The sequence below is a fragment of the Elephas maximus genome, chromosome 14, assembly GCF_024166365.1.
Source record: "Elephas maximus indicus isolate mEleMax1 chromosome 14, mEleMax1 primary haplotype, whole genome shotgun sequence".
Taxonomy (NCBI): Eukaryota; Metazoa; Chordata; class Mammalia; order Proboscidea; family Elephantidae; genus Elephas; species Elephas maximus.
Genome location: NC_064832.1, coordinates 21,356,210 through 21,379,876, shown reverse-complemented (window position 1 = coordinate 21,379,876; position 23,667 = coordinate 21,356,210). Strand labels below are relative to the sequence as shown.

The 23,667-nt window shown below is 41.8% G+C and overlaps 1 protein-coding gene and 1 long non-coding RNA gene across 2 annotated transcripts in view; one reads left to right on the top strand and one right to left on the bottom strand.

The window, feature by feature from the left end:
- FREM2 (FRAS1 related extracellular matrix 2) overlaps window positions 1-23,667 on the bottom strand; it is a 302,074-nt gene that overhangs the window by 168,618 nt on the left and 109,789 nt on the right. The window contains exons 3-4 of the mRNA XM_049853354.1: window positions 13,391-13,537; window positions 4,636-4,866 (exon numbers count right to left, since the gene is read on the bottom strand). Coding sequence (XP_049709311.1) covers window positions 4,636-4,866; window positions 13,391-13,537 — 378 coding nt within the window. The remainder of the gene's footprint in view (window positions 1-4,635; window positions 4,867-13,390; window positions 13,538-23,667) is intronic.
- LOC126058315 (uncharacterized) lies at window positions 86-10,834 on the top strand. Its single transcript, XR_007513182.1, has 3 exons — window positions 86-112; window positions 765-920; window positions 10,085-10,834. It is a non-coding gene; the product is annotated as an uncharacterized LOC126058315 (long non-coding RNA).

Here is a 23,667-nt window from a genome sequence, read left to right as displayed (position 1 = left end):
AAAGTGGCTCTGTTTTTCATCCAGAAAATGAGTTACAGTTTCATGAACTTTAAATCCCCTCCTGACTGGAACTTTCTGTGTGCAGATGAAAAGCAAAGCAGGAGCCAGGAAGGTATGGGCTCCCAGGAAAACAAAAAGGACAGCAAAGGGGAAGGGGGCCTGCGGGGCGAGGGGCAGTCAGGAGAAGAGATAGCAGGTTTCCAGAGGAGCGAGAGGCAGTCAGAATACGTAGCAGGGTTTCCAGAAGCATGAGGGGCAGTCAGAAGAACAGGTAGTAGGGTTTCCAGAAGAGCAGGGGACAGTCAGAAAAACAGCTAGCAGGTTTCCAGAAGAGTGAGGGACAGTCAGGAGAACAGGTAGCAGGGTTTTCAGAGGAACAAGGGGTAGTCAGGAGGACAAGTAGCAGGGTTTCCAGAGGAGCGAGGAACAGTCAAGAGAACAGGTAGTTGGACTTCCATGGGCATGGACCTGTGGACCACACAGAAAGAGAGGTCAACATTTCTGCTAGCGGTGTGTTCTCTTATTCTAATTTTTTCTTAGTATCTCAATTTATGAATAAATTGAATTTATTTATTTACTTATTACATGAGTAAACCCACTGGTCTAGGAAGGTAATCATACCCGTAACAGGGAGCTGTCTCTTCCCTCTTCTGTGCTCCCACAGTGGGCCTTGTTAAATAAGGGAAAAGCCCCTTTTCTGTCCTCCATATAACGAAACATGTCTGCTCTGGACAAAAGTATGCCTTACAAGCACATTCTGACAGGTGACTGCGCCCGGCGGTCCCACTGCTGGCTCTACCTGCGCGTCCAGAAGCCACAGCCCATGTCGCGCACGGCCGTCCTGAGCAGTCCGGCCCTGGAATGACAAGCCTGAGCCTTCCGCTGCCTGCACCCTGATGTCACTGGTGTTGACACTGGAGGTGAGCTGTGCTCCTGCACCGGGGCTGTAGGAAAACGCACGGGCATGGAGCAGGTGCTCAGTAAATGTTTGTTGAACAAATGGACCCACTCTACATGGTGCTTAAGTCTGCTGATTAAGGAAACGTGATTCCCAACCGCAGCCATCAGAGGCGTGGGAGGAATGAGGAAGCACCCTAGGTGCAGTGAGTAGTGCCTTAGACTAAAGGAATACATGTACGCATTATCTTGCCAATGGAGGTACGTGCTGATGTACTGAATAAAGCAGTCATTTAAAATCCTTACCTAAATCACAACTGTGCAATTTTTGAAAAATAAAGAGTAGGGTTTTAAGAGTATAATTTGAACATGGGAGAATCCTGGATATATGCATGTGTGTGTGTACACAGAGAGAGAGTGAGAGGGAGGAGAGAAAGAGCGAGCTAGAGAGTTTATGTTTAAAAAAATAACATTTGTTTTGGTCATAATATCTGCGAACCACTGTTCTAAGACTGGCTACATGTGAAATGAGAACATCCTATAAACATCAGGTGAAATGCCTAGAATGGTACATGTATCTAGAAGGCATGAGGGAAAGCAGCTGAATGAAATAACATATATAACGTGCTAAGTGCACTGCCTGACACATGGTAAGTGCTCATTTCATCATTACCAGTGCCACTACGGTAAGTAGCCTCTTGGAGAAAATACGTACATGTGTGTTTATATAAACTGCCTAATAAGTAAAAGTAGTTCCCAGGCCAGAGGTGTATCTAAGGCACGGCAGGTACAGTACCTGAAAGGGGTCACCATGGAGCAGTTTCTGTTAACCCACTGCAGCCAACGTCCTTCCTCCAGCACCGTGGATACAGAGGCATGGGGGGGTCGGGCAGAGGAGGGTACTTGACCCCAGGGCACAAGTCCAGGGGTCACCAGAGGCGGCACGGAATGACATTCCCAGGTGCGACAATGTGAAAGGCGCCTGACTCTGGCAGCCTGACTGGACAGGGCAGGTGTTTCTGCTGACGCATCCCTGCTATCAACGTCTGTTCACCTTGGGATGGGGGGGGGAGGTCAACTTAGGGATTGCCCTGGGTGCTCCTTAGCCTTGCTGTGCTCACGCAGGGGTGCAATTTCACTGCTTGCAAACTGTGCTATTTTCATAGATTGTAAAAATTTTTTTTTTTTTTTTTTTATCCTAAGCCTAGGATAACACATAGTTGGCTGTCCCCTCTTCTGACTTGACAATGCTGCGTTCTCACTCTGTTGACCACATCTCCTTGTTTTGTAGTCACTTATTTATGGGGCTTTCTTTCCCATCAGACTGTATGCGCTTTGAGAAAAGCTACTATATCCTATTATATTTACATTCCTAATACATAGTGCTATACCTAAGAACGACTGTGAGCTGACAAGTTTTTAACATATGTAAAAACTTCGCACCATATATTAGAATGTATATACAGAGTGACAGCTTATAGGTATAATGGCTCCTGTAGCCAATAAACAGATAGTGGGAAGTTGTGAGAGAGTGTAGAAAAAACAATCAAAATTTTGAAATGGGAAATTGCCCCCTTGTGGAAAAAACAAAGCATGACTGAATCTCGTAAAATGAAATCTACTATTAGATTTATGGTGTTAGAAAATAGCAACATTTTTATTGTACTTTAGGAAACTGAATCTTAATAAAAGCCGTTCAGTTTGGTCAACGTCACACAACTAGAAGTGGTAGACTTGGGAAACTGTAAACCCAGACCTTACAGTCTTGACCACCGCACGGAACGTGCCAGGTATTACAGAATACTTGTCAGTTCTCACAGGGATGAGAGTGGCCTGGAGTAGATCGGACTGAACTCACCTAGAAAATTCTAAGAAAACTCAGATGATCATTACATGAAATATAATTATGGTAAAGTTTTAATTGATTGTAGGATAGCTTACATTGAGACTGGATTATATAAAGGCATATGTGTGTTTTGTTTTTTAATATTCCACTGCTCAGATTCATTACAGGTGTACAGTGTCACTCTGGGCTTATAAATAGGAAGGCATAAATGAGTTTAACTGTCTTATTCCTTAAGGTAAAGTATGGCAATTATGCCAACTGGCAAATGGAACATTAAGAGAAGACTTCAAAGTTTAATAGACTAGTTTACAACATCTATTAAAGCCGTTATGGGCGTGTTCAAAAGAGAAAAGCTTTATTATGCAAGCATTTACCCAAAACTCGGTGCTAGAAGAAAGTTTATTTATCCCTTGACAATGCAGATAAAATGAAATGTAATTAAATGCTACCTGTTCTTTAATGAAAATTATAAAGATAATTAAACGTCACATTTAACTAAGAGCAGAGATGTTAGTTAAACGAAGCCGGAGCTCTGGTGTTCTTACCCTCCTCTACACTCAGTCTTTAACACAGGGATCTGCACAGGGATTCATGGGCTCAGTAGATTGTATCTTTGCAGAAAGTCTCAGAGTTTTCTGATTGACAAAATGAAGTAGGCTGGCAATTTAAAAGAAAACCATGTCTGGCTCCTGACAGGATTCCAGCTTGACAAGAGCCCGTACGAGGTATAAATGCCAGCACTCAAAAACCCATAAAACTTTTTCTGTCCTTACTACACTGAGACAAGCCAGGGCTGTAGAACTGTGGCAGTAGAGGGAAAAGGTCGAATGACACAAAAAGCAGTAAGTTTTCCTCTCACCAACATCAGCCAAGGTGCGTGCTGTCAAAATACTTCACCGAATCAAAACTAGGGGGCTCGATTCAAGACCCTGTGCTCACTAAGGTTTCCTTTTACCAACATCAGCCAAGGTGTGTGCTGTCAAAATATCTAACCTAATCAAAACTAAGAGGCTCGATTCAAGAACCTGTGCTCACTGAGAGGAGGGGGGGCGGGGGGGTTGGGAAGGGGTGGGCTGAGGGGGGTGGATATTATGTACCAAATGTAGAAACACGGCCAAATGAAACATTTTGGCTAGTGAATACATGTAGTAAAGTTGAATTATAAAATGTAATACGGGGAACATATTTTTCAAAAAAATGGTGTAATTTTTAAACCATTTTTAAAGTAATGACTTAATTTTAAAAAAGGACATGAACAATATTGGTTCTAAAGGTTAGAATTATAAGAAGAGAAAAAGAAAAAGAACATACTGATAATTCGACATGTAGTTTATTTACCTGAAAAAACACAGCTTCCCTTAATTTTTAGGTTTTCTCTTCCTATCAACATAGCTGGTAATACTGAATTGCCTAAAGGTTAGCACTTCAAACCCACCAGTGACACCTCGGAAGAAAGACCAGGTGATCTGCTTCATAAAGATTACAGTCAAAAGAACCCTATGGAGAGACTAAAGAGGTGCACCAGCCCTGGGGCAAGGACTAGAAGGCAGGAGGGGGCAGGAATGCTGGTTAATAGGGAGCCCAAAGTTGAGAAGGGAGAGTGTTGACATGTTGGGGTTGTTAACCAATGTCATAAAACAATATGTGTACTAACTGCTAATGAGAAACTGGTTTTTTCTGTAAACCTTCATCTTACGTGCAATTAAAAAAAAAGTCCTATGGGACGCGATTCTACTCTGTCACAGAGAGTCACCGTGCATCAGAATAGACTCAAGGGCAACGTGTTTTTCTTCATAGAAAGTTCAAATATTGAATTTAAAACTTCTTCTAGGAGATATTTTGTCATAAAAGCCCAACAGCAACAACCTACCAAAGCCGAGCACAGCTCTTACCATCTCCGGGGTCCACGATCTCCACCGTGGTCACCGCGGGGAATTCCAGCGCGGCCAGCACCGGCTCCGAGAGCGCCACACGGAAGGTCTCCGACCGCTCGTACCGGCCGTCGCTCACCACCCGCACTCTCCACGTGGCCCGCGTCTGGCCCGGGCTGAACTGCACTTGTTTCTGAGCTTTGCCCTTGAAGTCTTTGTCTTTTTCTGCAGTCCCATCTCTCGTGCCAATACCTTCACAGAAAAATAGTATCATTTGTTTTGGTTTCATTTCTGATTGGATTATTAAGGCTCTCCTTGTTGTGAGCCTTTTGTGTCATCGCGTCCTGCAGAGAAGAGTCCCTGGGGCTGCAAATGGTTTGCACTCAACAACTAACCTAAAGGTTGGTGCTTCGAATCCACCCAGCAAGCACTAAGGAAGAAAGGCCTGGTGATCCCCTTCTGTAAAGAGTACAGCCAAGAACACCCTATGGAACAGTTCTGCTCTGTAACCTACGGAGTTGCCCTGAGTTGGAATCAACTTGAGAACTTTTTTATTTTGGTTTAGCCTGCAGAACAAAACAGATCCTGTTTTGATTCCAAGGAATGGGTTACTGAGCCTGGGTGCTACGTACAATGAGGTGCTCCACTGTGGGTGCTGTGTAGTTCATCCTTCACCCTGCTATTGTCCCAGTGATAGTTTTGGTATATATTCCTTCAGCCATGTGTTGACTGCACTTTTTTTTTTTTTTTTAACTTGTTAGGAGTCCCTGGGTGGTGCAAACAGTTACATGTTTGGCTGCTAACTAAAAGGTTGAAGGGTCGATTCTACCCAGAGGCACCTCTAAAGAAAGGACTGGCAATCTTCTGAAAAATCAGCCATGGAAAACCCTGTTGAGCACAGTTCTACTCTGATATATATGGGGTCACCATGAGCTGGAGTTGACTCAAAGGCGACTGGTACTGGTTAACTTGTGTTAGGACTTCCTGTAAAACAAGACCCTTAAATGTGTATTTAGGTTTCACAGAACTCTTACAAGCTCACACCATCTTAAAACGCTTCCCATTTACTTTCGCATGTGTTGCTACATGTTGTAAAACGACAAGGAAAATTCTCTAACTAGAAAACACAGGCCAACAAGAGACTGTGAGTCAAAGAATTCTTTGATAATCTAAGTCACAAATGGCCAAGCATAATAATGAAAAGTTGTAATATTCCCTAAACACTTAAGAGAATCTACTTCAGTGTTTGTCAATGTGGTCACTGCCAGCGTTTCTTTGTGGAACACTGCAGAACTCCCTGAAACCCTCGGAGCAGAACTGGAGACCTCATGTGTGGGCTGTCGTCAGCAGTGTGCTTGGCTCACTCCGGCGGATCACTCAGGGCAGTTTCAGTCACTGGGAAGGTGAGAGGATGTCTGAATCTCTAGCTGTGCTGCCCAGCGATCTTCACCACCATGCGCCAAGTACTCAAACCACAGAATACATTGTATAAAAAGAAGTAAGAGCCAACAAATTCAGTGCAAGGGAAAAAGTATTATAAAATTGCAGTCACACTAATACTAGTATATCCTCACTACTGAATCTGAATCTCTTAGACTCCTCCGTGAGGCAAGTGAACAGAAAATAATTTTCAAATATATTTCTTTGAACACTGATATTTTCAGAGAAATTGGCCAGAAAGACACTTTTAAAAGAAGAAAAGCAAAGTCTAAAAAATAAATGCCCTGTAAAATTTGTCATTTAATTGAAAAACGTTTATTTTTGTAAAATTCCTTTCATTCTTCAAAGTAGAAATGAGCCTGGACCAAATCAGGCCGGTTCACCCACAGATACATACTGGGTGTTTACTATGTGCCAGACTACTGGGGCTCCGTTACTGAACAGAACATCTTCTCTCATGGTGCTAATACAAGACACAGTGAATTATTTATTTATTCATTCATATACATCAACTGTTAGTCTAATCTTAAAACAAAGATGAAAAATATTTTATTAAAAATATTTCTGTCTTATGAATCTGAGAAAAAAATAACTGACACACAAATACTGCATTGTATTTGCTTTTTTTTTCAGTAGCAGGTAAACGGTAACTAATTCAATGGCGGTGAGGGAAAAAAGGGCGCAGAGCCAGACCTGACGGCACTGCTGTTGTGTGTGTGTGTGCAGACTTCCGCTAGCTCTCTGGCTCCTGAGCTCTCAGTGTTGTCAGCACCTCTCCGATCCACCCTATCCACTGCCAGGGTGATGATGACAGGAGTCATCCTCTCTGAGGTCCCCAGAATACATGCTGTTCACTGGTGGGTCTGTCCCCAGTGTCAGGGCTAGCAAAAGAACCTGCTCGTGTCTGCCTCTCATAGCTACTGCTCACCTTCTTGTTTTACCTTGCTTTGCTTTCATCAACAATGCATTATCTTCTCGGCTGTTCAAAATCTGTTGCCATTGAGTTGATTCCAACTCATAGCGACCCTATAGGACAGACTAGAACTGCCACAGAGGATTTCCAAGGAGCGGCTGGGGGATTCAAACTGCCGACCTTTCGGTTAGTAGCTGAGCTCTCAACTAATGCACCACCAGCAGGCAGTTAAAAAAAAAAAAGGAATCAGTACAAGGAAGTCCACTAGTTCCACGTAGTCATTCTTACTGAATGATTAGTCATCCAACATGCTGAAAATGCTACAATCCCAAATTCTGATTGTTGCTGCTAAAAATTATCCATAATTTTTCTGGTAGATTTTGTAAGATATTCACTATCTATAAACAGACAATGTCTTTGGCCTATGAAGCCAAGAGGAATGGGCCTTTTATTTGGTGAAAAAAAGATAGCTGTCTTAAGCAGTTTGATACACTTCTTGAACAAGAGGTAAATCTAAGAACAGCATGTGATCTTTTTTAAAAGGTAAAATAGGAGAAACATGCAATGCTAAATTTGCTTTGGGTCAAACGTAAAGATTCCTTTTTTGTAATGTACCGACACTGACTGTATTTATTACAAGTCTGCCTTGTGACTCAAATTACAGCCCATTAGCAGCATCAGCAACATCTGGGAGTTTGTTTGTCTGTTGGTTTAATGTTGTTAGCTGCTGTCAAGTCAGCCCAGACTCATGACAACCCCATGTACAATGAAACAGTATGCTGCTCAGTCCTGCCATCACCATGATTGGTTACAGACTGGACCATTATGATCTTTTGGGTTTTCACTGGCTGATTTTCAGAAGTAGATCGCCAGTCCTTTCTTCCTAGTCTGTCTTAGTCTGGAAGCCCCACTGAAACCTGTTCAGCATTATAGCAACATGCAAACTGTGATGGTTAAGGTTGTGTGTCAACTTGGCTGGGCCATGATTCTCAGTGGTTTGGCAGTTATGTAATGATATAATCTGGCAGTTATGTAATGGTGTAGTTTGGCAGTTATATAACTATGTAATTTGGCAGTTATGTAATGATGTAGTTATCCTCCATTTTGTGATATAATGTAATCACCTCCATGATGTGATCAATGTGATCAGCCAATCAATTGTAACACTCCTTTTTTTGGGGAGTGTGGCCTGCATTATATATATGGACATTCTGGCAAAGCTGGCTAGCTTTTACTTGCTCTGGATCCCACATCTGGCTCATCATCATCTGACCTCTGGTTCTTGGGACTGAGCCAATGACCTGCTGAATCTTGGGATTCATCAGTCTCTGTAGGCTGTGAGCCAGCAGACTGCCATCTTACCTGCCTATTTTGGGTTCATTAGCCCCTGCAGCTATGTGAGTAAGGGGAAGCCTGCAGCCCGAAGCCTGACCCACGGACTTGGGACTTGCCAGCTTCTAGAACTACGTGAACTATTTTCTTGAGATAAATCTCTCTTTCTCTTTCTCTTTCTCTCTGTCTCTCTATAGATGCTTCACTGGTTTTGCTTCTCTAGAGAACCCACCCTAAGATATCATCCTCCAAAGACAGGCAGGTTGTGGCTGTGCATGAGATGCACAGGCCAGGAAAATGTAGAAGTTGAGGCCTCACCCCAGACCTCATTAATCAGAATCAGCATTTTAGAAAGATGCCAGGTAAATCCTATGTGAATTACAGTCTGAAGGTAGGTAGATTCTTACAGTCAGGGCTTATGTCAAACATATCAAACTGCCACAAGAACTTTGTCATCATTGTTCTGTTTTAATCAAGGATGCTCAAATGGTGTACAGAGTGTGGAAAAGACAGATCACTTCACACTGTAACCTAGTGTGGTGGGTGAAACAGTCAAGTACACTTTGTATTCAAAATATGCCCATACTTGTAGATACAACTATTCAGCTGCTAAACCACAGATATTATAAAAAATACTATTAGAACCAGCAAAAAAAAAAAAAATAGAAAACGGAAAAGCTTACATACTGAATTTAAATTTATGCTTTTTTCCCCAAGAGAATTAATTATTAAATAAAACATATTACTTTGATTATGAAGTGAAATTAAAATTGGATTTTCTTTTCTGGCTTGAAAAAAATACCATAGAGGTTAAGCAAAGTTCTTTTGGAATGAGAGAGTAGTTATATTTCACGTCAGTCACATAACAGAAACAGGATCGTAGGCAAGTTATTAACTTTTCTCAGCTGTCAAAGATTTAAGAAGCACTTTTGGGGGCCCCGGTGGCACAGTAGTTAAGTGTTTGGCTGCTAACCAAAAGGTCAGCAGTTCAAATCCACCAGCACTCCTTGGAAACCCTATGGGCCAGTTCTACTCTGTCCTATAGGGTCATTATGAGTTGGAATGAGCTTGAAGGCAACAGTTGTTTTTTTTTTTTTTTCTCTCTAGTACAGTGGTTCAGAGTGACGTGAGCCATGGAGTCAAATCTCAGCTCCACCCGTTAGTAGCTATATAGCTCTGGACATCTTACATAACCTCTCTGTTTCCTTACCTGCAAAATGGGAATATAATAGCACCCTTCTCATTGGGCTGTTTATGCAGGCGTTTAGAACTAGGTCTTGCACATGAGAAGAACTCAATAAATGTTAGCTGTCATCATTATCACTTCATCGTCCACTACCTAACAACTGCCTGGCACATAACAGGCACTCGAGAAAACATGAGTTAAATTAGTGAATGAAGGGTTGTTATAAGGAATAAAAGAGATACTATATGTAAAGGACTTAATGAAGTACCTTGCCTTCAGTAAATGTTCAATAATGCATAGCAAAAAGATCTTTGAGATTCAAATACTTTTGTGAAATGTATGCATATTTCATTTATTAATGGGTTATAAAATGAGTAATCATCTCTAATAAACTGTATATACAAATGATATGCACATCATAATTTTCTACGTGTGCTCCTGAAGGTAACGAGTACTCTGTCTTTAGCCCCATGGAATCTATCTGATATGAAACGGCCACTAATGAACGTGCAGGCCATTATGGCAACAGTACCATGAAACACATTAGCTGTAGAGCTTCTACAAGGCTCTGGTTCACTCTCCTCTGACTTCCATTCCAGGTCCTGGCACCAGTTCTATTACCGTCTTCAGTGATCGACAGCTGTGAGCCACGTGCCGCCTTCCTTCCAACCTTCTGTCACCCCTGGTTACTTAGTAACCCGGTGCAGTTAAAGTTAACCAAGTACAGCTGCAGAGCCTTTGTAGCATTGTTGGGGCTGACCTCCATATTTATAGCAAGTAATAGTTCATTGAAAAAATAACTTCAGGAGAAAAAGAACTTTTATTTCACACTTTAGCATTCAGCTAAATAAAAAAAGTCAACAGAGAAGAAACTCAGAAAACATAATTTACAAAATATTTTCCAGTACTAACTTTCTTCACACTCTCCATGGGCTAGATGAAACGGAATAGGTAAACATCGTCCCTAAGGGGGAATTCAGGTAAAACACAGACAGACAGAAGCATCCTTAAAGACTGTTAAGGAGCTCTGTTTGTTATCTACAGCTCTCCTGCAACTTCTACGTCTTCAAGCACAAAGCAGCAGAGCTAGGACAGTTTCACTGACAAGTAGGAGAGGGGCAGGCCTGCAGAGACCAGAACACCAGCCGCTGTCGTGTGGAGTCCCTTCCGACTCACGGTCACCTGCTGTGACACACGGGTCACTGACAAGTACGAGAGGGGCAGGCCTGCAGAGACCAGAACACCAGCCGCTGTCGTGTGGAGTCCCTTCTGACTCACGGTCACCTGCTGTGACACACGGGTCACTGACAAGTAGGAGAGGGGCAGGCCTGCAGAGACCAGAACACCAGCTGCTGTCGTGTGGAGTCCCTTCTGACTCACGGTCACCTGCTGTGACACACGGGTCACTGACAAGTACGAGAGGGGCAGGCCTGCAGAGACCAGAACACCAGCCGCTGTCGTGTGGAGTCCCTTCCGACTCACGGTCACCTGCTGTGACACACGGGTCACTGACAAGTACGAGAGGGGCAGGCCTGCAGAGACCGGAACACCAGCCGCTGTCGTGTGGAGTCCCTTCCGACTCACGGTCACCTGTTGTGACACACGGGTCACTGACAAGTACGAGAGGGGCAGGCCTGCAGAGACCAGAACACCAGCCGCTGTGGAGTCCCTTCTGACTCACGGTCACCTGCTGTGACACACGAGGTCTCAGAGGCTGAGTTTTTGGCAGTAGCTCATCAGGGCTTTCTTGTGAGGCGCCTCTGGGTGGGCTTGAACCTTCAACTTTTCGGTTAGCCCCTGAGCATGTTAACCCTTTGTACCAGCCAGGGACTGCACAGGCCTCTAAAGAGAGCAATGTGCGCATTTATGCCCTTGCAGTTTAAACCCAGAGAGGTAAGTCACAGCCTGCACAGAGGCACACACAAATGCGGAAAGACGGTTACTGTCCTGGCTGCAGGGACACCACCACCCAGGGCGGAGTGGTAAACCACTCTTCCAAAGCTAAAAAACAACCAAGCCTTTTTAAAATAAGAGGTATTTAATATCCAGAATACAAACATGTCTAGAGGAGATTATGGGGCAGGGAGGGTTATGGCAGAGATATGGGGGGTGTGTGTGTGTATACGAGTGTTTGTGTGTATGTGAGTGTGTGTATGTGTGATTGTGTGTGTGAGTATATATGGGTGTGTATGAGTGTGTGTGTATATATGACAGTGTGTATGAGCGTGTGTATAAATGTGCATGTATGGATATGTGGGAGTATGTACATGTGTGAGTATTGTATGTGAGTGTATGTGTATATATGTGTGAGTGTATAAGTGCATGTATGTGTGTGTATGTGTGTAGTATGTTGGTAGAGATCTACTGTTTAAGGCATTTGAGTTGCATGGACTAGTAAAATTTAAAACAATAATTTTGGAGACTAACACATGGTTCCCAACTTTTTATTTTGCAAAGATTTTCCTAGACTTTTACCTCAGTTGATAAACTCACTCAACAAAAGCTCTTTCACCCCATATGGTACCAAAAATATTATAATTGCTTGGGGGGCTATCATTTTTTATCAACATATAATAAAATCTGTACCAATTATGTTACTAATTAAAATTACCAATATACCTACTTTTTTCTGTTTTATGGTTGCATGAAACTGGATGTGAACTTGAATTGGGGTTGAAAAAAATTTTATTCAAGTTTGCTTTTGAGTCTCAGTCTTTTTAAAAGGTAAAGAAGCAGAAAATGGTTAGTATTTAGCACCTTGTTGTAGCTAAGTGTTTGGCTGCTAACTAAAATGTCAGCAATTCGAATCCACCAGCCACTCCTTGGAAAACCTATGGGGCAGTTCTGTTCTGTCCTGTAGGGTCACTATGAGTCGGAAAGGTTTTTTTTTTGGTTTTTGGTTACAAAGATAAATCACAACACACGTCTTTTATTTAGTGCATTGGGGTTCCCAGAAAGTTCAGTGACACACCACTAGCGCATTCACCTGCAACAGCCGCAGCTACACCTCTACGCTTAGTAAGTCACAGGGTGGTTTTTGCTTCATGCACCTGTTACACTGATGTGGCAGCAGACTTTTATGTTAAATTGCAGACTTGTCTAAGCCTATTCTAAGATCTAGTAACACTTATTTATCTTTTCACTTATGAGTGATTATTTCCAATTTTGTAAAGTTACTTAATATCAGAGAAGGGTCACTTCTAGGTAGAAGGTTTGGTTATGCATTTCTGATTTTTTCTGCCATTGTTTTCTGTGGAGTCTCTGGGTGGTGCAAACAGTTAAGAGCTCAACTACTGGCCAAGAGGATGGCAGTTCAAACCCACTCAGAGGTGCCTTGGAAGACAGGCCTGGTGATCTGCTTTGGGAAGGTCTCAGCCTTGAAAACCATATGGAGCAGTTCTACTCTGCACACATGGGGTCATCATGAGTCAGAATCAACAACAACAACATGTAAACATGGTAAATCCCTGGGTGATGCCAACATTTAACTTGCTTGGCTGCTAACCAAAAGGTTGGAGGTTGGTGTCCGCAGAGACAACTTGGAAGCAAGACTTCAGAAAAATCAGCCATTGAAAATCCTATGGAGCATAGTTCTACTCTAACATGCATGAGGTCGCCATGAGTCGGAATCCACTCAATGGCAGCTGGTTTTGTGTTTTATGGAAACAGGAAGGCCTATATATGACTGAAGGCCTCTTCACCAAGGGCAGTGGCTGGTGCAGTAAACAGCAGTGATTAACCCTGACACAAATCTGTTGGCAGGTTTCTTTAGCTTTAAATGTCAACATCTTCCTCAGCTTTAAAAATAGATTATTAAATGAAACTTGATATTTCAATCACTGTAGAAAAATGATGAATCTTTGTTGAAAATGGGATTTTAAGACAGAAGTGCAAATTAAACTTACTTATAAATGAAGTTTCTCCCAAGTAACCTCTCCTTTTAAGAACGACATCTAGAAATTTGGAGTCCTCATTGATCAGGTAATATTCCTTTTCAAAGGAGATCCATGCCCAGTTCAGACGAAAATGTTGGTTGGTTAACTTGTTTCCTCCTGGAAAACAAAAATTGAATGCCCCAGATCAGTTCTTTCTTGGATAAGCTACCTCAACAATTACACACACTGCTTTCATGATGGAAGAGTCGCCCTAGCTTACCCTTGGCCCCTGGACACCCTTTAACTCAGTTCTGAAGTCGCTCCCGAGATTCGCCCCTCAGCCAAGGGTAAGACAGGTCTCCAGAGCCAACAGGAAACCCTGATGGTGCAGCGGTTAAGAGTTAGGCTGCTAACCAAAAGGTCGGAAGTTTGAATTTACCAGACGCTCCTTGGAAACCCTGTGGGGGCAGTTCTACTCTGTCCCATAGGGTCACTATGAGTCAGAATCGACCTGATGGCAATGTTTTTTTTTTTTTTTTTTAATAGGGCCAATAATAACACGCGAGGTCATGTATGTGAAACTAAAGGGCACGCTAGCCCAAAAGCGAAGACGAGAAGGCGGGAGGGACAGGAAAACTGGACAAATGGAAAGAGGGGGCCTGGGGTGGAGACACGGACAAGGTCGACACATCGCAGGGCTGGCAACCAGTGACACAAAAGGATCCGTGTATCAACTGTTTGCGGAGAAATTTGTTCTGTAAACTTTCACCTAAATCACACACACAAAGGAAAGTCACTCTAGCTCCTTAGTTTGATGAACAACTCTATAACACGTGCATGGAGATGGAACAGCCGACATGATCCTTCCCAAAACTGGCTGGTCTTTGAGGAGGCGGAGTGAGACGGCAGAGGCAGTAACGACCAGCCACGATGTCAGCACAAAGCCAAGAACCCAAGCTGCAGGGTGGCTCATCTCCCACAAGGTGCCGCTGGAGAGCAGGTATTTCTGCAGAGATGGCTGAAAGGCTCATTTGTGAAGTTCTTAAAAATACACACACAATTTCACAAATACCTTTTTCTGGTTCACTGAACAACTGTGTGGAAGGGTTTAATTATAACCACTTAAGAAAAAACAAATATCCCTTGTCCGCCTCCCGTCCCCACTGTACTCCACTCCATCCCTTAGCGCAGACAGGCGGCCCTCCCCCTGGGTTTCCTTCTCCTCTGAAGATAAGGCTTTCTCCTCCCCGCTCCCACCGGAGCAGGCTGGCTGTCCGTCAGGGAAAAGGGCGCTGTGTGATCTCTCTAACGTGAAAGCCACTCTGCTGGGTAAATGAAAAGAGGAAGGGCTATCAGTTGATCGCTGGCTCGCACTTATCGCTCCGCTGCCTTTGATCTGCAGCAATTATTTCAGAGGAAGGAGAGGTTTATAAACAAAGGCATCCGCAGTTTCTTTCAAGTCTTTCTGGAAAAGGGTGGAAAAAAAGCCCAAATAGTAAACACAGCTAGAGGCAACATTTTAATTTTAGTCTCTTCCTTTTGGAGTTCACATAGAGGGCGCTCCACTGGAGAAAAGGAAATGAGATGGGAAGACATGGAGGCTTCCATAGACCGAGGGGAAACACAGCGAGGGAATAAACACGGGAAAAATGTTCATCTTTGCTGGCACTTTTTAGAAATTGCAGCAACTTTGAGCTATCAGTTGTTACTAACTGGCTGAGATTATGTGGGGAATTGGTTTTCTTGTTTGTTGTTGAGCCTTTTACATGTGTGCAAGAGGCACAGAGATTTCGGTACCATCTGACCTTATATGTCCTTCTGTGGGACCTTCTCCTCAACAGAAGCAAGACTGTGTGTGCAAGGAAACAGTCACTGCCATATTTTCTGTAACAGCCCCAAACCAGGAAAACCACATGAAGTCAACAAAATTTAATTCATCCTTTAAACAATAAATATCAAATGTTTGTTGAACACTGTTTATAAGTGAAAATCTAGAAACACAATAGTATTGATCCTGTGATCAGGGCTCCATAGCTATGTAGAGTGAGGCATTACAAATACAATGCTACTTGGTGTTTTAAACCAATGCACTTTCAGAGTTCCTGGGTAGTACCGAACATTAAGCACTTGCCTACTGACTGAAAGGTTGGTCGTTTGAACTCACCCAGAGGTACCTCAGAAGAAAGCCCTGATGATTTGCTTCTGAAAGGTCACAGCTATTGAAAACTCTGTGGGAGCAGTTCTATTCTGACACACCTGGGGTTGCTATGAGTTGGAATTCATTTGATGGCAACTGGTTTGGCATTTTTTTGTTTTTAACCTTTCAAATTTTTTAATTCATGTTTTTAATAAAAAAGATAAATACATTAAAACAAACAAAAAATACATTAGAGAGAAGGAATTTTGTGTCAGTGTGAGAAGGCAACACATTCCACCTTTTCTCCTCAGGAACTTAATATGCCCAGTGAGGCCTGGACGCTGGGTGTGCCTCTGGAGAGCAGAGGTCATGGGCTGGGAGGCCTCTCAGGCTGGAGCCCAAGGCCTGCTGCTTATGGGTATCTAACTTTGAGCAGGTTATTTCTCTAAACCTCTGTTTCAATCTCTGGAGGGAGGGTCTAATGAGGGTGCCCTCAGTCACCACCTATGATTGCTGAGGCTCATGGGAAAGCACTCTGTCACACATGCAGTGTGGCTCATGCAGTTTGCTCCGTGTGGTACCATGCGGAAGACAAGCCTGGTAATCTGCTCTGAAAGCTCATGGCCTTGGAAACTCTATGGAGCAGTTCTACTCTGTACACACAGGGTCGCCATGAGTTGGGATCAACTGAACAGCAACTAACAACAGCCACACCACGCACGCTCCAATCCACCCACATTCCCCCTGCACGCCAGGTGGCTACTAATCTGCCTTAAATCCACTGTCTCCTTTGCCTTTGCAGTGTCCCTGCAGCTGTTGTACACATCAAGTCAAACCTTCCCTTCTGGATTTCAGTTTCACTCTGACCTTATTTCCGTTGCCCTCCAACCTGGTCACTCAGAGATCAAGCCAGGATTCTTGCAGCTCTAAGCCTTCCACAACTGGTCCAGCGCTGTCACTTCTGTGATCTACAGCTGTTCACTTGATGATCACTCTGTCGGTCAGCAGATACCCTCCTCCTGTGAACACTGCCTTACGGGCATCTGTCTTGTTTATCGGGCAGTAAACTCCAGCAGGAATAGGGGATGCTTTTCAGACCCTTTTTGGTATCTCCCATACTATTGCATATATTTGGCACAGAGTAAATTCTCAGTATGTCATTAGCACTTGATTGATTATAAAGAGGTACAGGAAAAAAACCTAACGATTTAAGGGCTGCTCTCCAGATGAGGGCAGGACATCCCTGACACTGCAAAAGCCTCAGGCTACCCAAGCTTGGAGTGCTTGTTTGTGATGGGGATATCAGCCATGTTAAAAAACAAAACACGACAACAGTGATACCACATTAATTCCCACTCATGGCAACCCCATGTGTATCAGAGTAAAACTCTGCACCACAGGGTTTTCAGTAGCTAATTTTTGGGAAGTAGATCTCTAGGCCTTTCTTTTGAGGTACCTCTTGGTGGACTGAAACCTCCAACTTCTGGGTTAGCAGATGAGTGTGCTAACTCTTCATACCACCCAGAGATTCCACAAACCAAATTAGGGGCCTCAACCACTCTCTATCTTATTTCTTTGACATATTGAAACTGAAATCAGCATTTTATTTCACAGTCACTGCACATAAAGCATAAAAAAGCATAAAAATCCCTAAATTTTTGTTCTGTAAAAGGTGAAGTATAGTGCAGAATTTGGAATCTGATGAAGGCAGGGAGCGGATTTGGAGAATTTCTTTTGCATCAAATCCCTTACTGAATCAGCTGACTTGCAGTTGGCATCGCTATGTTTTCAACAATGCAAAATATCAGTCAGATTTTAAGGTGTTAGCTGGAATAATACTTCTTCTGTTATTTATCCAAGAAATGTTTATTGAGCACCCACTCTGGGTCAGATACCAGGAATACAGTGATGAACAAGACCCTATCCTTTCTCTCAAGCAATCTTTTTTCTACAGTTCCTAGTCCACTGCCGTGTAAGAGGTTCATGAAGTCCTCATTAAACCACAAGAAGAGATTCTGGAGGTAAAAGTCCATTTAGGCAACCAATTCTCTTCAAGTTAATTATAGTTTTCTTTTCCTTTAACTTCAATCATATCTCTTGGAATTACAAAAATAATTTAAATACTACAAATGAGTGGCATTTTTTAGTGTTAAGTTCACATACTAGATAACTATCTCCAAAACAAATATAAAAGAGGAAGAAATGCTAAACTTGACTTAAAGGAGTAGAAAGTTACTTCTTTAAAGCTCCCCCAAACATCCCCCCCTGAAAAAATGCACCTGTGTACAGACCTTGCTTTGCATGGGGCCATGTTAACTGATGCTCATGTGTACAGAAACCATGTCCTCATTTTGCCTGATTCTGTCTTAACTGAGACTTGATCTACAGTGACTTCTTTCTGGAGCAAATGTTGAATGTGCTCAACTGCTACTTGAGAGGTGGGAGGTTTGAGTCCACCCAAAGGCACCTCAAAATAAAAACCTGTGATCTATGTCTGAAAAATCAGCCATTAAAAACACTATGGAGTCTTTTAAAAGCCACGTGGGGGAGGGGGAGGGACAAGATGGCAGAATAGCCAGATGCTTCTGGGGATTCCCTCTTACAACAAAGACCTGAAAAAACAAGGGAAATGATTATATTTACAAAGATCTAGGAGCCCTGAATAGCAAAGGCAAAGTTAGAAAATGGACAGAGCAGCAGGGGGTGGGAGAGTTGGTTCAGAAGCGGAGAGAAGTTGCCGGACCTGAATCGCCAGGTGCCCTCAGGCACCATTCACAGGAGCAGCTGTGGTGGGCTGGTGGTAGCGTTTGGCTGCAGCCTCCTCAGAGAGAAGCGGCCAGCCACACGGTCTACTCACACCTCCGGAACCAGAGAAGAATGGCGCTCTCAGCAGAAGCTAAGTACTTGCGTAGATTTTACCTTGCCCTCCAACCCCAAGCCAGCATCAGTGGCTGTTGATTTCCCTGGGCCTGAGAGAGGCTCTGATGAGGGCCTAGAGCCATCCTCCCAGCCTTGGAGAAGGAATAAATTCACAACTGGGGGAAAAAAATAATTTGCCAGCGCCGCTAACCTGGGGAGCTCAGGACAGAAGCGGCTCCTGTCCAGGCACAAACGGTCTGTGGATTTCGAATACCTTTGCGTACTGCATGGACCTGTGTGGGCCTATTTCAGAATAGGCCCTTGTTGGCAGACTGCAACTGTTTCAGCTGTGCAGTGGAGAGGTGGGTGTTTGATGTTTGACACTGCTTTGCCTATTAAACAGGGTCCTCACCTACCCACATCAAGGGCCTAAGGACTGGTATCTCCACTCAGATCACCCGGCCACCTGCGACAGGGGTCCAGGAATAACTGGTACCTCCCAGTTCTTACAACCAAAAACATTGGGTGCCCATGGTCCGTCTGCAGAACCCACCTACCTATATGCTCTAGGGAACAGGGACACACTTTCCTCAGAGACACTTGGGGGACGATTCTTAGACCCCTGCCTTGTTCAGAGCATCACCCTCTGCTGCAACCAGATATCAGTACCTACATCAATCACCCCTGCCCCTCTAAGGCTGTAGGACAGAGCCTATACCACTTGATGATCAGCTACCTGGACACCTGAGCTGAATTCATACAAGAAAAGTGAATGGACTCCTAGACTGATATACCATAACAGCTCTAGCTATCTGGGGACAGGATGTCAGAGACCCAAAGGCAAAAATAATCAAGCTAGCTCACTCAAGCAACCCATTTAGGCATATAAAAACAAAACAAAGCAAGAGGCTACGATACAGTAAGCAAACATAAAATAAACTAATACAATAACTTATAGATGGCTTGGAGACAACAGTCAATAACAAGTCACATAAAGAAACAGACCATTAAGCCTCAAAAAGCTCTTAAAACAAAGAATCAACACATCTCGTGGATGAAGGTGCCTTTCTGGAATTACCAGATGCAGAATTCAAAAGATTAATATACAGAATGCTTCAAGACATCAGGAACGAAATTAGGAAGATCAGGCAATATGCAGAACAAGCCAAGGAACACACAGATAAAGTAGTTGAAGAAATTAAAAAGGTTATTCAAGAACATAATGAAAAGTTAATAAGCTGCAAAAATCCATACAGACAGCCCTCAGAAATACAGAAGATTAAAAATAAAATTACAGAATTAGACAACGCAACAGAAAGTCAGAGGAAAAGAATTGAGCAATTGGAAGGCAGCATTGGTGAGCCTGAAGACAAAGTAATTGGCACCAATATGTTTGAAAAAAAAATCAGATAAAAGAATTTAAAAAAAATCAGATAAAAGAATTAAAAAAAAAGAAGAAGCCTTAAGAATCATGTGGGACTCTATCAAGAAAAATAACCTACGAGTGACTGCAGTATCAGAACACGGAAGGATAACAGAAAATACAGAGAGAATTGTTGAGGGCTTGTTGGCAGAAAACTTCTCTGATATCAAGAAAGATGAGAAGATATCTAGTCAAGATGCTCACTGAACCCCACATAAGGTTGATTATAAAAGAAAATCACCAAGACATATTATAATCAAACTTGCCAAAACCAAAGATAAAGAATTTTAAGAGCAGCTAGGGATAAATGAAAAGTCACCTACAAAGGACAGTCAATAAGAACAAGCTCGGTCTACTCGGCAGAAACCACACAAGCAAGAAGGCAATGGGATGACTTACATAAAGTATTGAAGGAAAAAAACTGCCAGTCAAGAATCATATATCCAGCAAAATTGTCACTCAGATATGAAGGCGAAATTAGGACATTTCCAGATAAACAGAAGTTTAGGGATTTCGTAAGAACCAAACCAAAACTACAAGAAATATTAAAGGGAGTTCTTTGGTTAGAAAATCAATAATATCAGGTATCAACACAAGACTAGAACACTGGGCAGAGCAATCATATGTCAACCCAGACAGATAAATCACAAAAATAAACCAAGATAAAAAAATGCTCAAAACAGGGAAACAGTGATGTTAGTATGTAAAAGAAGACAACATTAAAACAATAAAGAGGGACTAAGAAATGTAGTCATAGAGCTTTCTTATGGAAAGGAAAACAAGGCAATATAAAGAAATAAATTTAGGTTTAAATATAGCAAAATAGGGATAATATTAAGGAAACCAAAAAGGAGACAAACCATCCTACACATCAAAATAAAATGCAAGAAAAAAAATACAGACTGAGCAGAAACAAAATCACCAACAATGAATATGAGGAAAACACAATATGTAAACTACTCAGCACAAAAAATCAAGTGGGAAAAAGAAACTGTCAACAACACACAAAAAAAGACATCAAAATGACAGCATTAAATCCAAACCTATCCATAATTACGCTGAATGTAAATGGACTAAACGCACCAATAAAGAGACAAAGAGTGACAGAATGGATTAAAAAACAGGATCTGTCTATATGCTGCCTACAAGAAACACACCTTAGACTTAGAGACACAAATGAATTAAAACTCAAAGGATGGAAAGAAATATTTCAAGAAAACAACAATCAAAAAAAAGCAGGAGTGGCAATATTAATTTCTGACAAAATAGACTTTAAAGTTAAATCCACCACAAAGGATAAGGAAGGACACTATATAATGATTAAAGGGACAATATGCCAGGAGGATATAAACATATTAAATATTTATGCACCCAATGACAGGGCTGCAAGATACATAAAACAAACTCTAATAGCATCGAAAACTGAGATAGACACCTCCGCAATTGTAGTAGGAGACTTTAACACACCACTTTCGATGAAGGACAGGACACCCAGAAAGAAGCTCAATAAATACATGGAAGATCTAAAAGCCACAATCAACCAAATTGACCTTATAGACATACACAGACACTCCGCCCAACAGCAACCAAGTATACTTTCTTTTCCAGTGCACATGGAACATTCTCTAGAAGAGACCACATATTAGGTCATAAAGCAAGCCTTAGCAGAATCTAAAACATCGAAATATTACACCGCATCTTTTCTGACCATAAAGCCATAAAAGTAGAAGTCAATAACAGAAAAATCAGGGAAAAGAAATCAAACACTTGGAAACTAAACAATAAAAAAAAAAAAAATACCCTGCTCAAAATAGACTGGGTTGTAGAAGACATTAAGGATGGAATAAAGAAATTCATAGACTCCAACGAGAATGAAAACACTTCCTATCAGAACCTTTGGGACACAGCAAAAGCAGTGCTCAGAGGTCAATTTATGTCAATAAATGCATACATACAGAAAGAAAAGAGGGCCAAAATCAAAGAATTATCCCTACAACTTGAACAAATAGAAAGAGAACAATGAAAGAAACCCTCAGGCCCCAGAAGAAAGCAAATAATAAAAAGTAAAGCAGAATTAAATGAAATAGAAAACAGAAAAACAAAAGAAAGAATTAACAAGACCAAAAGCTGGTTCTTCGAAAAAATCAACAAAATTGATAAACCATTGGCCAAACTGACAAAAGAAAAACAAGCAAATAACCTGAATAAGAAATGAGATGGGTGATACTACAACAGACCCAAGTGAAATTAAAAGAATCATATCAGATTACTATAAAAAATTGTACTCTAACAAATTTGAAAACCTAGAAGAAATGGATGAATTCCTAGAAACACACTACCTACCTAAGCTAACACAAACAGAGGTAGAGCAACTAAATAGACCCATAACAGAAGAAGAGATTGAAAACATAATAAAAAAAAACTCCCAACAACAACAAAAAGAAAGCCCTGGCCCTGATAGCTTCAGTACAGAGTTTTACCAAACCTTCAGAGAAGAGTTAACACTGCTACTACTAAAGGTATTTCAGAACATAGAAGAGGACAGAATACTCCCAAATTCATTCTATGAAGCCACCACATCCCTGATACCAAAACCAGGTAAAGACACCACAAAAAAAAGAAAATCACGGACCCATATCCCTCATGAACTTAGATGCAAAAATCTTCAACAAAATTCTAACCAAGAGGATTCAAGAACGTATCAAAAAAATAATTCACCATGACCAAGTGGAATTCATATCAGGTATGCAAAGTTGGTTCAACATTAAAAAAACAGTAATGTAATCCATCACATAAATAAAACAAAGGACAAGAATCACATGATTTTATCAATTGATGCAGAAAAGGCATTTGAAAAAGTTCAACACCCATTCATGATAAAAACTCTCAGCAAAATAGGAATAGAAGTAAAATTCCTCAGCACAAGAAAGGGCATTTATACAAAGCCAATAGCCAATATCATCCTAAATGGAGAGAGCCTGAAAGCATTCCCCTTGAGATCAGGAACCAGACAAGGATGCCCTTTATCACCGCTCTCATTCAACATTGTGCTGGAGGTCCTAGCCAGAGCAATTAGGCTAGATAAAGAAATAAAGAGCATCCAGATTGGCAAGAAAGAAGTAAAACTATCTCTATATGCAGATGACATGATCTTACATGCAGAAAACCCTAAGGAGTCCTCAAGAAAACTACTGAATCTAATAGAAGAGCTCAGCAGATTATCAGGATACAAGGTAAACATACAAAAATCAGTTGGATTCCTCTACACCAACCAAAAAAACATCAAAGAGGAAACCACCAAATCAATACCATTTACAGTAGCCCCCAAGAAGATAAAATACTTAGGAATAAAACTTACCAGAGATGTAAAAGACTTATACAAAGAAAACTACAAAACACGACTGCAAGAAACCAAAAGAGACCTACGTAAGTGGAAAAACATACCTTGCTCATGGATAGGAAGACTTAACATTGTAAAAATATCTATTCTACCAAAAGCGATCTGTAGATACAATGCAATTCTGATTCACATTCAAATGACATTTTCCAGTGAAATGGAGGAACAAATCACCAACTTCATATGGAAGGGAAAGAGGTCCTGGATAAATAAAGCATTGCTGAAAAAGAAGAACAAAGTGGGAGGCCTCACTCTACCTGATTTTAGAGCCTATTATAACATCACAGTAGTCAAAACAGCCTGGTACTGGTACAACAAGAGATACATAGTCCAATGGAACAGAATTGAGAATCTCAACAGAAATCCATCCACACATGAGCAGCTGATATTTGACAAAGGCCCAAAGTCAGTTAAATGGGGAAAAGACAGTCTTTTTAACAAATGGTGCTGGCATAACTGGATATCCATCTGCAAAAAATTGAATTAAGACC